The sequence below is a fragment of the Neovison vison genome, chromosome 2 (assembly GCF_020171115.1).
Source record: "Neovison vison isolate M4711 chromosome 2, ASM_NN_V1, whole genome shotgun sequence".
Classification (NCBI taxonomy): Eukaryota; Metazoa; Chordata; class Mammalia; order Carnivora; family Mustelidae; genus Neogale; species Neogale vison.
In genome coordinates, this window is record NC_058092.1 from 27,734,364 (window position 1) to 27,750,035 (window position 15,672).

Here is a 15,672-nt window from a genome sequence, read left to right on the forward strand (position 1 = left end):
AAAAAAGACACACTTCACGCACATCAATAATGGCGTGACTCAGGCCTGTGCCCTAACCTTGGGAAAAGACTGGGGGCCCCTTCCCCCAAAAAACCTGAGTATCTGGACTTCAAGGGCCTAGGCTGTCTCCAAGAACAGTGCTGCCAATATGGCCTGACAATCTCTAATCCCTCCTTTGAAAAGCTATCCCAAGTTCTTTTTTTTTTGTTTTTAAGGTTTTATTTATTTTTTAAAGATTTTATTTACTTATTTGACAGACAAAGATCACAAGTAGGCAGAGAGGCGGCCAGAGAAAGAGAGGGGGAAGCAGGCTCCCTGCTGAGCAGAGAACCCAATGCGGGGCTCAATCCCAGGACCCTGAGATCACGACCTGAGCCGAAGGCAGAGGCCCCAACCACTGAGCCACCCAGCTGTCCCAAGATTTTTATTTTAGAGAGAGAGAGAGAACAGGGAAAGGAGTGAGGGAAAGGGACAAGCCGACCCATCACTGAGCACAGAGCCCAACACAGGCCTTGATCTCATGACCCTGAGATCATGACCTAAGCAAAATCAAGAGTCCAACGCTCAACTGACTGAGCCACCCAGGCGCCCAAAAAGCTATCCTAAATTCTGTAAGGCTTGGGGAGGGGGCAGCAGGACTGCTCCCCTCCTTCCCCACAGGGCTAACCAGGCATCGTGGTTAAGAACATGGACTCCGTGCACTAGATTCTCCACCTAATGGCTGTATGACCTTGGGCAACTTGTAGTCTCCCCTCTAAAAATGGAATTGTTGTAAATAAGGGAATTATTGTGGATTTGGTAATGTAAAGTGCTAGTACAATGTCTGACATGTGGTAAGCACACAATAAATTGTACCCAACATCAAAAGTTTAACTTTCCTTTGGCTTCACACCCCCCTCTAGACACTACCCTACTTCTTCGCTCTTTTTTCCTCCCTCTAAAGATTTATTTTGAAAGAGAGAGCGAGCGAGCACGTGAGCAGGAGGAGGGGCAGAGGAAGAGAGAGAATCCCAAGCAGACTCCCTGCCAAGCGCGGAGCCCAACATCCCGGGGGGGGGGTACCTCTCACAACCCTAAGATTCGGACCTGAGCCAAAGTCCAGAGTCAGAGCCTTAACCACCACCACCCACCAGGCGCCCCCAAAGCTCTTTGAAAGAAAAACTTGGTACCCTTGGTATTCTTTAATTCTCTCAAACCTTTACCAATCTGGCTTTCATTCCCATCATTACTTTCTAAGTAAACTCTACACCACACATGGGGCTTGAACTCATGCCCCTGAGATCAAGAGTCCCACACTCCACTGACTGAGCCAGCCAGGCTCCTCTCCCTCGCTCCAAGAAAGACAAGGTCTTTCTAGCCACGCCTTCCTACTCAGTGGCCAAGAACTCAAGATAGTCCTTTTTAGGTATATCTGGGATAATGGTCCACTTCCAGGTTTTGCTAGACAATAGACCCAAAAATGACTTTGCAGGGGTATTTGCATCCAGGTCTCCCAGACTCTCTGGTCTGCGAGGAGGAGCCATTCCTAGACCGGGTAAGTGTGAGGCAGGGCCCAGGAACTTAGTTGGCCTCCTCACTCCACTGTAGTAAAATTCCAGAAAGAAAACAGGACATGATTAGGATTTCACTCAAGAATGTGTATTTATTGAAGAATCTGTAAGAAAAAAGGATGGACCCTCTGTAAAAAGAGGAGATGTCGCCTCCAAACAGCAGGGAGGAACGAGACCTGGGTGGCTTCCCAGAAGTCAGTGTTCCCGGCATGACTCCCCTTTCCGGGCAAGCCTAGAGTGTGTCACACTACGACTAGCAATTCCTATCCACCCCATCAGCCTCCCCTCCCCCACCCCACAACCCTGGATTCTCTCAGCCATTCACCATTGGCATTCCGAAGGCCCAGGAATAGATGCGCAAGGCTTGCCTCTTAACGGGGTCAAAATGGGTTTTGCTTTGGAAAATCCGAACGGGAATGTAAACTGGCTGAGCTCTTTCTAGTCCGACCAAAGATGATTGCATCCAACCCCTCTGAAGGGAAAGGGAGCAAAGAGTTTCCCTCCCGAATGTGCACACTTGGGGGGTGAATGGACTGTTATCACAGCCTGCTCTTTATTAGCTGGCAAATGGAAACAGAGTTAGGAGAATATGTAACAACCGTGTTAAAGAGTCACTGAGTTCTAAGGGCAGAGGGAGCTCTGAGGCTTCTGATTCCAACAAGTGCTCCTGCTAGCGACCCTCAAGTCCTGGGGACGGTCACTCCTCTCCGGCTGGGAGATTGTCCTCAATCCGCCTGATGAACCTCATCCGGATTTCTGTCACGCCGTCTCCTTTCAGGGTGTCTTGGACAAACTTGGCCTCCACGGCCATCTGGACCTGGGGGACAGTGAGAAAATGAAGGCGCAGCTGCTAGCCACAGCCTCTGGGGAGCCACAGGGGAGGGGGCCGTAACTGACTCATCCACAGCAGTCCAGCTGAGGGGGCTGGTTTCCCACAAGGATGAGATCACCGGTTCCACTGTTCCCTTGTAGAAAGCAGTGGCCCCAACCCGTAAAGACAGACTTAGCGAAGAACACCCACAAATGAGACTGTCACCAAATGAGCCAATCTGGGAATGGGTGCTCCCAGGCTTTGGGGCTGACAGCGCCACTCTCAGGGAGCATCAGCACCGCGTAGAGACACCCAACTTGGATCCTATGCTCGGTACCATCACATCTCGGGCAGCAGAGTGCTGAGATGAGCCAAAGCCCTTTCTTCTTTCTCTCATTCATGCAAACATTTTCTGAGCCCCCATTACATCTCCAGTGTCCCGGAAGGTAAGGAGCTGCACTCACCATCTCCAAGGCTCCCCGCAACACCCCACACAAGAGGTTAGAATAAATAAGGGATGAGTGGTTATCAGGAAGCTCCACAAAGTCCACCAAGGGGTTATTTTCCAAAATGAGGGAGAATTCGTCACCAGCTGGGCTCCAATTGGTGATGCTTGGAGTGATGCCCAAGTACATCTTGAACGCCACCTGTCAGAGGAACACAACAGCACCGTGGGGAAGAGCAATGGGGGCTGCACCCCAGGGAAGGGACGGGACTGGTGAAGGAGAGGTAAGTGACTCAGGAAAAAAACTGTGGCCTCTGCAAAACACTGGGGCTTTAGGTATTCAGGGCAATAAAGGAAAAGCATCTATGCACAATTCCACACCCCCTTCCTTCAAGGCCTCATACAATCAGGCAACCTCCTGTCCGCCTACACTTCTGACACGGGTGGCTTCCCGGAACCAGCATGTGAGAGGCCGCAGCCCACTGCCCTGTCTTCTGTCTGTGCTACCTTGAACCCTTCTTCATGAAAGCAAATACGGTCACTGCAACCGAATTACTCTGAAGACATCCTTCCCTCTATCCACTCTCCTACTTCCAAACCTTCACAAAGTGCTCTTCACTGCCAGCCCTCTCTAGGATTTGGGCCAGCATGCTCTACAACACAAAGAACCAACCTTTAGGTAACAGATGCCACAAAGCTAGAGGCGTAATACCATTTATTATTAATTTTACAAGATGTAAAGCTGATACTATCAATAGCAACCATTTACCACAAGCTCACTGCGTTAAGTGCATTTACCTGAATGCTCACGTCATTACTTCATTTACTCCTTACAACCATCCTGTGAGGTAGCTCTTATTTTCTTTTAACGTTGAGGTAAGTGGTAATTAAAAAGATTAAAATTTACTTACCCTTAACTAGTAAGTACTGGAGCCAGAATCTGAAGCCAAGTCTGAGTCCAAAGCCTATCTACCTCACACCCATGCTACTCTGCCACATCTTCACAGCCGAGGAGATGTGGCCTTCGCCTCAGTGGGGCTTTCATCCACATGGATGATCCCAACCACTCTTCCCTTTTCAAAACGCACACTATTCCCCTACCACCAGGAAGGCTTCTTTGGCCCAGATAGCTGCCTAAGCTGCCAGACTTTTGGAATAGTCCGAAATAGTCTCCATCTCTCTAAGGGAGATGGAGAGAGTGGTCAACAGTGCCTCCCGGTGACATCCTTCAGCAGAGCCAGGTGGCTCAGGATAATGACCTTGGCAATGACATCTGCAGTTTCCCGAAAGTCGTGGCACCTCCCAACATTTGACCGTGCCAAGAAATCTTCAATCAGTCGGACTCCAATGTTATAGCCCCTGGGAAGAAAATGAGAGAACAGACTCCATCATGGGGTATGAGAGTCTTACGTCTGAACGTAAGGCTGCGGGTGGTAAAGGAAAAATGGGGGATAATCCCAAAGCATCCCAATAAATGAGCTCTGTGGAAACTATGCCCAAAATGTTGGTTATGAGAGAGAACCCTAAAGGCCCTAAAGGCTCTAAAGGCCCATGTAGATTGCGTACTAGAGAGCCCCATTCTTGTCTCTCCTGCAGAGGAGCTTACTCACATTTTGTCCAGCTGTTTATTCACATCTTCATCATTTTCATAGTCCTTGCACAGCTGTGTGACCAGAGCCCCATAGGTCAGGGTGAAGAGCTCAGAGCTCTAAAAGAGATTCAAAAGGCAATCAGGCCCAAGAAGCACAAAAGAAAAAGTTTAGTGAGTCTAGGTCAGCCTCAGTGCAGTGTCAGGATTCAAAGTAAGGTCGTCTGTGTCTGGTGGGAAAGAGCAACGTCCCCTGTGGGGTGGCCAAAGAGTGTGCCCCGCCCCCAGGGTCAAGGTGGCAGGGCTTTAGCCATGCCCACTACAGAACGGGCTATAAAAGGCACTTCACACATGGGGCAGTCACTCTTCCAGCACATCAAGGTGGGTTTCTGCTAACCCAGGACCCCACCACAGTTGCCAAGCCTAAGCTCAGGTCGCCAGAACTGGAGGGGGCCAGGGGAAGCAGCAGAAATCCACCGGATACTATGAAACACAGACCGGAAGAAGACATTTACATATTAGCTTCTGTGCCTTAGACGGTGAGACCCATGGCTTCTCCACATCTAAGAATGTCTGCAGTGTGGGGCGCCTGGGTGGCTCAGTGGGTTAAGCCGCTGCCTTCGGCTCAGGTCATGATCTCGGGGTCCTGGGATCGAGTCCCGCATCGGGCTCTCTGCTCAACAGGGAGCCTGCTTCCTCCTCCTTCTCTCTCTGCCTGCCTCTCTGCCTACTTGTGATCTCTCTCTGTCAAATAAATAAATAAAATCTTTAAAAAAAAAAAAAAAGAATGTCTGCAGTGTCGGGGCCTAGAGTGCAGCTGCACTCCCAGTGCCCCCACCCAGGAACAGCAAAGGACCCATGGGCCTGGTCTGTGGGGAGGAAAGGAAGTCCCAGAGTCCATTGCACTGATAAGCCCCCTCCTAAGTCACCAGCACAAGGAAAAATAATGTTCCTCTTGACACAGAGTGAAAATGTTTCCAGGAAAGGGGTAACTCTGAGAGGAATCCAATCTTTTGTGTACCTGGAACATAATACTGATCTGGACTGGTTTCTATTACAACCACAGTTAAAATCACAGAAACCCTTTCTCGGATAAAGACTCCTGGCACCTACCCACCAAGAAACAGAAGTGTGGAAGGTGACAAGGTCAGTAATGCCAAGACTACAGAATGAAAGCAGGAGGTGGGGGAAAGGCACTAACAGAGCTAAACAAAGTATGAAACATGCTAACAGAACGTCTGGACCAATGGATTCACAGAGAAGCAATCACCCAGCCACTCCCTTCTGAATGGAAGCGCGTCAAACTCGGAGCACAGCACCTTTCTGTCCTCAGGTCTTCTGGGGAACAAAGTCCACGTCATGTTAAGGCCCAGGCTCTCAGCACATCAGGGCCACTCATCTCATCCTCATGGCCTGGTGGCAAGGTCACCGTAAGAACAGTGACGTGAGTGCCTTTTGCTTATACACTGCGTTCTATTTTTTATCACATCATTTTCCATCCCACAAGAATTCCGTAAAGCAGAACGGGAAGGAATTAATCTCATTTTAGAGATGAAGAAATGGAGACTCAGAATGATTAAGTGATCTGCCCAAGGACAAACAGCTATTGACAAAAGTAATTCTGGGAAACAAAAAAACAAGAGTTTCTAAGCCAATGTTCATTCTATCCACTGATCCCCACGAGTGCAATATTAATAACTCCCCACACCCCAAAACAGTAACAAAAACTTAGCCACACTAGGAAATCAAAGACAATCAGTTTCAGAATCAGGAAGCTTTTTGAACTCAACTAAAACAGCCAGATCAGGGTGTCTCTAAGAGACCATTTACCAAATATGGCAATTAAGGGAAGCTCTTAAGGAGGACAATGTTTTTTAGTAAAGTTAAGGGTTTGGCACTAGAATGGCTTGGACATGAATGGATGGAGACAATCCAGCAGTTACCAGTCCATAGAGTTGGCACCGCTGCATTAAATCAGGAGAGCTCTCTTTCCATTATTAATGAGCCCCTGGATGGAGACTCCTAACAGCCTCACCCCACCATGATGCCAAGTAACATCCATACCATGATGCTGTCAACTGCTTCTACATGCAGCAGCCCCCAGTTTACCAATAAGAAAATCCAAGGTTCTAGACAGATCTGTCCACAGTCACAGAATCAGTAAGCCTGGGATCTGGGAATGGGATTCCTGACCCAGGCTCTCCACACTCTCTCTTAATTTGTAAGGCTGTCTCCATCTCTGATTATGAACCAAGCCTAGTTGAAACAGTGCACAATTCAAATATGCAACTTGAAGGTGTTCATACTTTAAAAATATGAATGGGGCTGTGGTATAGAAAAAGTCATTCATTCAATGTTTACTATGTCAAGGGACTATCTAATAGGAGGGAGACAGATAATAAACAGATAATACACACACACAAACACACACAGAAAGAGAAGAGAAAAGGTGAGTGAGAGATCAGTTATTTTTTTAATATTTTATTTAATTTAGTTATTTTATTTTATATTTATTCTATTTATTTATTATTTTATTTTATATTTATATTATTTTATTTAGTTATTTGACAGAGAGAGAGATCACAAGAAGGCAGAGAGGCAGGCAGAGAGAGAGAGCCAAAGGCACCTTAACAACTGAGCCACCCAGGTGCCCCAAGAGGTTACTCTTGACCTGGGTTTTCAGTCCTGTGACCCTTGTAACAAACAGTTCTATGGGACCTTAAAGGTCAGCTAATTCAACTAATCCAATTTCTTCACTAAGCACAGTAACTACCTTATCCCTCCCAGAAGAAAACTTGAATCTCTTCTGCAACATTTCTACGTTTAGGTGCTTTAATTATGATTAATAAGAATGGCCATAAACATTTATAAAACCTCCAGAACGCTTTCAGAGTTTCTCATTGATCCTAATCATAACCATGAGAGGTTAGCAAAACAAACATTATTCATTCTCACTTTACAGGTGATAGGTTAAGTAACTGAGACTCAGTCCTCTTATAGCTGAGCACCATCCTGTAAAAAGTTATGCCGTCCACACCACCACTTAGTATCTTGAGTCAGTTCTTCCCCATCTGCACGATAGTGACAATATTATCTGCCCTTGAAAGTTACTGTGAGATCCCAGTGAGATAATGTTTGTAGAGCACCTGCTGCACAGCACCTACACAAGTAGCTATTGCTGGGGATGCCCGGGTAGCTCGGGGTTGGTTAAGTGTCTGCCTTCAGCTCAGGTCATGATCCCGGAGTCCAGGGATCAAGCCCAGCATCGCACAGCATCAGGCTCCCTGCTTGGCAGGGAGTCTGCTCCTCTCCGCCCCACTCATGCTCTCTGTCTCTGTCTCTAATATACTCTCTCAAATAAATAAAGAATCTTTTTAAAAAAATAGATATTGGGGGTGCCTGGGTGGCTCAGTGGGTTAAGCCTCTGCCTTCGGCTCAGGTCATCATCTCGGGGTCCTGGGATTGAGCCCCGCATCGGACTCTCTGCTCGGTGGGGAGCCTGCTTCCTCCCATTCTGCCTGTCTGCCTACTTGTCATATTTCTCTCTGTCAAATAAATAAAATCTTTTTTAAAAAGTAGATATTGTTTTATTTATTTAATTTATTTGAAAAAGAGACAGAGAGAGAAAGAGGGAGGGGCAGATGGAGAGGATCTTAAGCAGGCTCCAGCCTAGCCTGGAGCCCAAAGCTGGGCTGGATCTCACACCCTGAGATCATTACCTGAGCTGAAATCAAGTGTCACATGTTTAACTGATGGAGCCACCCAGGGGCCCATTTTTATTTTTAAACTAGTTTTCTGGGGCACCTGGGTGGCTCAGTCGTTAACCGTCTGCCTTTGTCTCAGGTCATGATCCCGGGATCCTGGGATTGAGTCCCACATCGGGCTTCCTTCTCTGTGGGGAGCTGCTTCTCCCTCTCCCACTCCCCCTGCTTGTGTTCCCTCCCTCTGTCAAATAAATAAACAAAATCTTCAAAAAAAAGAAAAACTAGTTTTCTGTGGTGTGGTATCTGAGAGTACCCTGAACTAAATTCAAGGACGGAGATTTAGAATCAATATAAAGAACCCGGTAACAACCAATAAGGCATACAGAAAGACTGGGTTTGTAGTCAGAAGACCTGGTTCTGAGTCTGGACTGCCACTTACTCATGGTGAGATTTTAGGTCAATCACTTCACTTTGCAAATCTCAATCTCCTGACACAAAAACGGTTAACAGTAAAATCTGTCATGCTGACTACAGGACTGTTGGGAGGATCTCATGAGATAATGTACTGAAATATGCTTTGCGGATCAACAAACCACAGGAGTGGTTTCATACTGAACAGCTGATCTGATCTCCAGGTACTCCCGGCACAACCTGAGCAGAGCAAGTTAAGCCAAGGCCTAGTTCAGGTGAGCTGTGGCACTGGAGGGTTTTCAAAAGTCTTTTCAGTTAGTGTCCCAGACACATAACAAATCTCCCTAAGGGGCTGATCTTTGGAGCTACTGCTCCTAGAGTCTCATTTACTATTTTTATCAACATAAGTGATTCAGTGTGACTGCCCCCAACAGCTGGGAGTGAAGGTCAATGACAGGACGGAGTTCACCCCTCTCTCTCACCCTTTGGCCTCCCCTTAGAGACTCTGGAGTGCTGCTGTCCAAGGAGTAATTCACCCGAGCACTGGCGAGCAGAGCCGCTGGGGTTGGGTTACTAGTAACGTGACACAAAATAAGGGAAGGTTTGATTGTCCAAGGAATTCAGGAACCAAACATGATACAGACACATAAAGGCTACATCTGCCCTAACTAAGATGCTTGCCGGCTGACTTTCACTGAGCGCCAAGTGCATTAAGTACACCACCACACTGCTGCCTTTTCATGCATCACCTCAGTGAATTCTCAGAACAACCCCATGACAGATATTATTACTACACTAACTTATTTTTAATTTTAATTTTTATTCATTTTTAAGATTTTATTTATTTATTCGACAGACAGAGATCACAAGTAGGCAGAGAGAGAGCCTGATGCGGGGCTCAATCCCAGGACCCTGGGATCACGACCTGAGCTGAAGGCAACGGCTTTAACCCACCGAGCCACCCAGGCGCCCCTCTAAGTTATTTTTTAAAGATGATGAAACTGATGCTTACGACAATGAGGAAACTTGCCCAAGGTCACACGTCAAGTAAGTGGTTAAGCTGGGACTCCACACCAGACAGTATTATGCCGCTGTGTTGTATACTTCCCTGCCTCATGGAATGTGCTCCTCAAGGTTACAGAATAGGACTGCATCTCTCACAGCACCCAGCACAGAGTTTGGGCTGTGGAAGAGTCTAGGGCTCAGGAAGAGTTTGCCAGATACATCGGTTATTTCTGTTCACACGGACTGAAAGCAGTGATCTAGTTCCTTGGCATATTAATCATTTAAGTCTTGGAAGGTTTAAGTGGGAACATAGCAATTAGCAGAAGGTACAGTCAACTGGGAAAGAGGGCTGATAGAGGGGGAGACTGCCTGGGAGAAGAAGAGCAAGTCAGAACCAGATGGCCACAAAGAGGATCATGTGACAAGCCCTAAGGAGCCGCCAGCAGTAAGTGAATGAGAGGCTGCACCAAACCTTCATGTCATTCATTCACTAAATATTGATTGCCTAGTGCCAAGCATCATTCTAGAAGCTAGGAATAGAGCAGTGAACAAAACAAATCCCTGCTCTGGTGGTTAAATTCTCATGGGGGGAGCTGAAAATAAACTATGTAATTCATAATGAAATAGCGCTATGAAGAAAAATGGAGTAGAGTAAGAGGACAGAAAACTAGTCAGGTAGTCAGGGAAGGCCTCTCAGAGGAGGTGACATTTGTGTAACTGTGAATGAAGTGGGGAGTAATTAGATGAGGATTAGGGTTACTCATTGAGGAAAGGAAGGTTTTTTTCTTTCTTTCCTTTTTTTTTGTTTTGTTTTTAAGTAGGCTCCATGCCTAACGTGGGCATGAACTCAAAACCCCTGAGAGTCCCATGGACCCTGAGATTAAGAGTCATAGGCTCTGTGGATGCTATACTGACTGAGCCAGCCAGGTGTCCCTGGAGGAAGGAAGTCCTAAACAGAGACACTAGGAGTTGCAAAATCCTTGAGATGGGAGTGTGCTACTGGCCCTTCCTAAACTACCGCACTCACCAAAGCTGAGTGAACACTGGAGGTTAAGGGTGGAACCTGGGGGTTCCTGTTTAAAATATTATTAAAGATTTCAAAAAGGATTTCAGGTTTAAAAAGGGGGGGGGGTGTGCCTGGGTGGCTCAGTGGGTTAAGCCTCTGCCTTCGGCTCAGGTCATGATCTCAGGGTCCCGGGATCAAGGCCCGCATCGGGCTCTTTGCTTGGAAGGGAGCCTGCTTCCCCCTCTCCCTCTGCCTGACTCTCTGCCTATTTGTGATCTCTCTCTGTCAAATAAATAAATAAAATCTTAAAAAAAAAGAAAGAAAGAAAGGATAAACTAAACAGGAAGACCTCTCATATCTGCTCATATGAAGGAGGAGGAAGCATTTACCATGCCCCATACATTGTACCCTGCTATCTCACTTAATCCTAAGTAGGCATTATTGTCCCCAGTTTACACATAAGGAAACTGAGGATCAATCAAGACAGGACTGTTTCCTAGCAAAATATACTTTTTTCTTTGAAATTCTTGGTATTTCCTCCAAAACAGGAATTCTCTTTTAAAGATTTTATTTTTAGGGTACCTGGGTGGCTCAGTTGGTTAAGTGACTGCCTTTGGCTCGGGTCATGAGCCTGGAGTCCTGGGATCCAGTCCTGCATCAGGCTCCCTGCTCAGCAGGGAGTCTGCTTTTCCCTCTGACCCTCTCCCCTCTCATGCTCTCTCTCTCTCAAGTAAACAAAAAAGACTTAAAAAAAAAAAAAAGATTTTATTTTTAAGTAATCTCTACACCCAATGTGGGGTTCATACTCACAACTCTGAGATCAAGAACTGCAAGTTCCTCACACTGAGCCAGCCTAGGTGCCCCCAAAACAGAAATGCTTAACCTGTTATCCACGGAGGAGCTTCAGGGAGCCCACAAATCCACCCAAAAAAGTAAACGTCTGTGTATATGTCTGTCAATTTATTATTTCTAGGAAGAAGATCCATAGGCATCAGCAGCTTCTCAAAAGGGGTCTGAGAGACAAAAAGGGTAAGTACTACTCTGAAGTACAAGGGCCTCCTACAGCCCATTTTGGGTGCTGTTCCTGTTGTTAAGAGGCCACGGTGTAAGGGATGTTTAATCACACCCCTCTAGAGCTGAGTGTCGGCAAAGGGCCCCTGATTGGCTGGCCCAACCTGCAACCTTGGATATTTAATTTCTAAATCTGAAAACAAATAGCATGGGCAATTCTGGAGGAGGGAGGAACATGGCATAGAAAAGAACACTTATCAAGAAGTCGTAACTTGAAGAAAAACGTCATCTACCTTACTTCCCAGTCCCAGCTGCCACCTGCAGCCAACCTTTATGAAACTACATGGTGTCCCACTCTTCCCAGGACAAGAAAGGAGCCGCCCCCACTCACCAGAGGGGCACCACTTAACTGCCTACTCGGGCCCACCTCTCACTCCTCCAAACAGAAAGTTCTTTCTGCTAAGACCAGTATCTGAGCGTCTCTTGCAATGCCCAGCATTGCTCTCACAGCGTGAGAGACGGGGGGCGGGGGGGGGGGGCAGCAGTCTGAAGTTTCGCAGTTAGAGAGCCATGTGTTCAAATCCTAACTCTTCCAAGCCGTAAATGTGGGCAAGTTATGTAAACTTAACTAAGCTGTAAAACTAAGATAACATTATCCACCTAAGAGAGTTACTTTGCAGATTAAAGGAGCTAAGGTAACGTACAGTGCTTGGCCCAGTGCCTAACACCCCGGAAGGGAGCGAACGACGGTGGTAGTAGTTACGGCTACTACCGCCGCCGTCGCGGGTCCTGCTCACGGCGCTCTCAGGACCCGGGGGAGGGGTCTCTGAGCGGCTCCAGCGGCCCTCCAACCTGCCCCAGGCCTGCGACGCCCGCGGCGAACTTCTCCCCTGCCCACCCACCGGCAGCCCCCACCTCCTTCCTTCCCGCAGAAGCACCCTACGCTCACGCGAGGAGCCCCTTTTCCAACTGCGCCCCCGCGCCGGGCCCCTTCCCCAGAACCCCTCCATTCCGCCCGCCCGCAGAGGTCACGCGCTCCGAGTTACCATTTTCTTGCTCTCGGTGCCACGGTTCGCCTGCCTAGACATGGTGCCGGCCGCCCTACCCCGCCTCGCCACAGACCCGCTTGGCCACCCCTCCTGACACCGCTCGACCCAGCCGCGGCCCCTCAGCCTTCGGGACTGACCGGCACCGACTCACCGCGCCTGCGCGACCTGCCACGGGGCACCACGGGACTCGTGGTCCGGCCGACGAGGATAATTCCCGCCCAATAAACGTCAGACTACAACACCCAACAGCCTCACTGGAAGCACCGCTGGACTACAACTCCCAGAGTGCTTCGCGCTCAGTTGTCTCTTAGAGCCTGGCTCCCCCACACAGGGCTGCATTCTGGCCACTGGGTGGCGTCCGGAGCTTGCGATAATCCTGTATCGTCCACGCGCTTCCCTCTCTTCCCACCCCCTCACCCTCACAGATGCTCCGCAAATTCCTCTCTCAACGGGTTGGTCTTGGAAAGTCCCACTTTCGAACTGACTTCTTCCGCTGTTGCTGCAATTCAGAGCCAGAAGCTCCCAGGATGTCCCAGAAAACTAGCTGTGGCTCATACAGAAATCTGGCTTCTTACTGCAAAAATATTTAATGACAACCTATGTGCCAAGCATTTCACTCACTAGTAGTTTTCTCTTCAAATTGTCATCTGTCCCCCAGACTCCAAAAGCAGCCAGTACCTGGATCCTACCACTGTGGCCTCATGATGGAATATCGAGTCTGTTGCTAAAATTCGGGTCACTTTGTCCCCCTCCCTTCCTAAGAACAACAACACTGCCTGGTCCCTGGAAAAGAAAGATCGCCAGAGTTGGTAACAGCCAGTCCTTGATTTTAAGTTCAGCTTTGCCATTTTAGGCAACTTGCTGGATCTCTCCCAGTTGTTGTGAAGATTGGTAAGACACAACAGCAGAGCGCTTGGGCACAAAGTAAGTGCATATTCCCTTTCTTCCAGCCACTCTCTCAAAACAGACCAACAAACAGGTCCCAGAAATGCCAGGGGAATGTGCTGGCCACACCCTCAGCTCATCACCAAGGGGGAAGTCTTACAGTCCCTGACCAACAGCTCTTTGGTTTCATCTCCAGTCATCCCCTCTGGCTGGTCAGTTGTGGGAAGGCTGGCTTGGGAGTCCCTAAGCACCCTCTCCTCCCTTAAGCCTAGTAGCTGGACTCTGTAGGCAGCTGCATTCTAGCCCCTAGCCTTCACCATGACAACCAGCCTGCCCAGCCATGAGCTGGCCAGCCTGGGGAAGATTGGGGGACCCAGGCTGCTCTGGCTAAAAGCCAGTTCCCAAGACTCCCCCAGTTTCTTCCTCAGGGTGCGGGACCAATGGCTATTATATCCTTCTCCCTGCGACACAGACATTCTGGGCCTCCCTAGATGCAGTGACCTTTGACTCTCCCCTTCTCAGTCAGCTCTTTGGCTGACAGTTCTGGGAAGGAACAGGAGGATCGGCTGTGAGAGGAGGAAGTCAGGGTCAGCTAGCACCCCCCCAGCCCCCCCACCCCCACCCAGGCCAGCATGGCCAGGCAAGGACCTCCTGCATTCCCAGGAGAGAGGACAGCTGAGGTGAAAGCTGCAGTTGGCTGGCCTGTCTGTCGGTCTGGGCTCCTCCCTGCCGGCTGCCCTTGGCTGCCCACAGAAACCTGAGTCACAGTCACGGCCAGCCGCCCGACCCCACCCAGCCTGCTGTCAGGCAGGGTGGTTCTGGAGAAGCTGAGGCGGAGTCTCTCCCTGCCTATCTTAGGACCTCTGAGATTCTTCCCCTGTCTCCCTCTGATTGTTCCTTTTGGAGTCTTTTTTGTTGGGACTCCTCCTTGCGTCACGAGCTGTGAATTAAGGATGGGGATGGGCTCCATTTCAAGCTGATTTATAGGGTCTCCTCCTTGCTCAGATGGGAACCTAAACCTTCTTAGACAGCTGCTCCAAGGATTCTCAGTTCCGCTGCCGTCATTCCCAAATCCCAGTCCCTCTCCACCACTGCTCAGAGTCAGCACATTTAGGAATGCTGGGCGCCTCCTTCCCACCCCCATTTCCTTCTCCCTAGAAAAAAATACAGCAGGGACAGCTTCCCATGCTTAGCAGGGGCTCGAAACAAAGACCCTCCCAGAAATCCAAAGCGTTGAGCCTATTTGATCCTGGATCTCAGTTTCTCCCCCCTCCAATCTGTCCCTGTTCCTTATTTGCAGCTGGTGTCACCCCAGCCCTTGAGGACATTCTCCACCCTCAGCCCCAGGGAGTGAGCCTGGAGGACTCCCCAGGAGAGCCATATGGGTTAGAGACCCATTTATCGCGCAGTGCCTTGGGGGTGGGGTAGGAGTGAGAGTCCGGTGACTGGTGTCTGTTCTCTCTGTGGGGCCCCCACTATGAGGCTCCTCCCACTTCCTACTTTGTGAGTGTGGAGGCAGCCTCCAGGGCCTTGCTCCTGATTCATATCTCCTATCTCTGGGTCGATCTCGCAGTGATTTCCTTCACCCCTCCATCAGGTTCATCCTGGACCCTGCCCCACCAACCCAAGGAGTCTGTGAATGCTCTTGCTCCTGCTCTCCCCCTAGAAGGATCAGAAAGGGGACATATTTCTGATCCCCATTCAGCCACCTGACCCATAGCACCAGCCCATCCTCGTGGTGGTGAGAGGAACAGCTCATTCATGCCTGTTTCCGAGGAGGAGGGGACTGCCCTAGGTGGTGGAGGAGGCACGGAGTTCCCTGCCCCTCACCAAAAGGGCGGGGCATCCTGTAGGGGCTTTCAGTCCCTGATGTTGCAAATGCCTCATTTGCTCCTTCTCTGGGATGTCTAATATTGCGGGGGGGGAGGCATATGAGGCTCCCAGACACCATCATCCAGCCCCAAACTCAGAGAGACACACACTCCAAGCCTTCTCAGTTGCTAGGGCATGGGATCTGCCAGGGATCCTGGTCAGTCTGGGGGTAAACGGAGTGGAACGGACTCCATCTCTCCATCTGTTTGCTTTGACTTAATCACGGGACCCTGGTGCTCTCTTAGCTTCCGCTTAGCCATCCTCCCAAGACTCACTTTGGACCCCTCAGCTGTACAGGAGGCCTGGGGCTGGCCAGGAGAACAGTCCGTCAAGTT

At 49.2% G+C, this 15,672-nt stretch overlaps 1 protein-coding gene across 1 annotated transcript; it reads right to left on the minus strand.

The window, feature by feature from the left end:
* Positions 1–1,616: 1,616 nt before the first annotated feature.
* On the minus strand, positions 1,617–12,740 carry TRAPPC3 (trafficking protein particle complex subunit 3). Its single transcript, XM_044237797.1, has 5 exons — positions 12,578–12,740; positions 4,417–4,514; positions 4,066–4,165; positions 2,826–3,008; positions 1,617–2,367 (listed from the first exon to the last, which is right to left on the minus strand). Exons 1-5 carry the CDS (start codon positions 12,617–12,619, stop codon positions 2,248–2,250), a joined length of 543 nt encoding a protein of 180 aa, XP_044093732.1. The 5' UTR covers positions 12,620–12,740; the 3' UTR covers positions 1,617–2,247.
* Between the last annotated feature and the right edge of the window lie 2,932 nt (positions 12,741–15,672).

Excerpts from the sequence above, each read along its gene's own strand:
- TRAPPC3 (XM_044237797.1), bottom strand. The coding sequence starts at position 12,619 with ATGTCTAGGCAGGCGAACCGTGGCACCGAGAGCAAGAAAATG. Across the intron at positions 4,166-4,416 it reads AATAAACAGCTGGACAAAAT|GGGCTATAACATTGGAGTCC; the intron begins GTGAGTAAGCTC and ends TTTTCTTCCCAG. Across the intron at positions 2,368-2,825 it reads TGCGGGGAGCCTTGGAGATG|GTCCAGATGGCCGTGGAGGC; the intron begins GTGAGTGCAGCT and ends ACTGTCCCCCAG.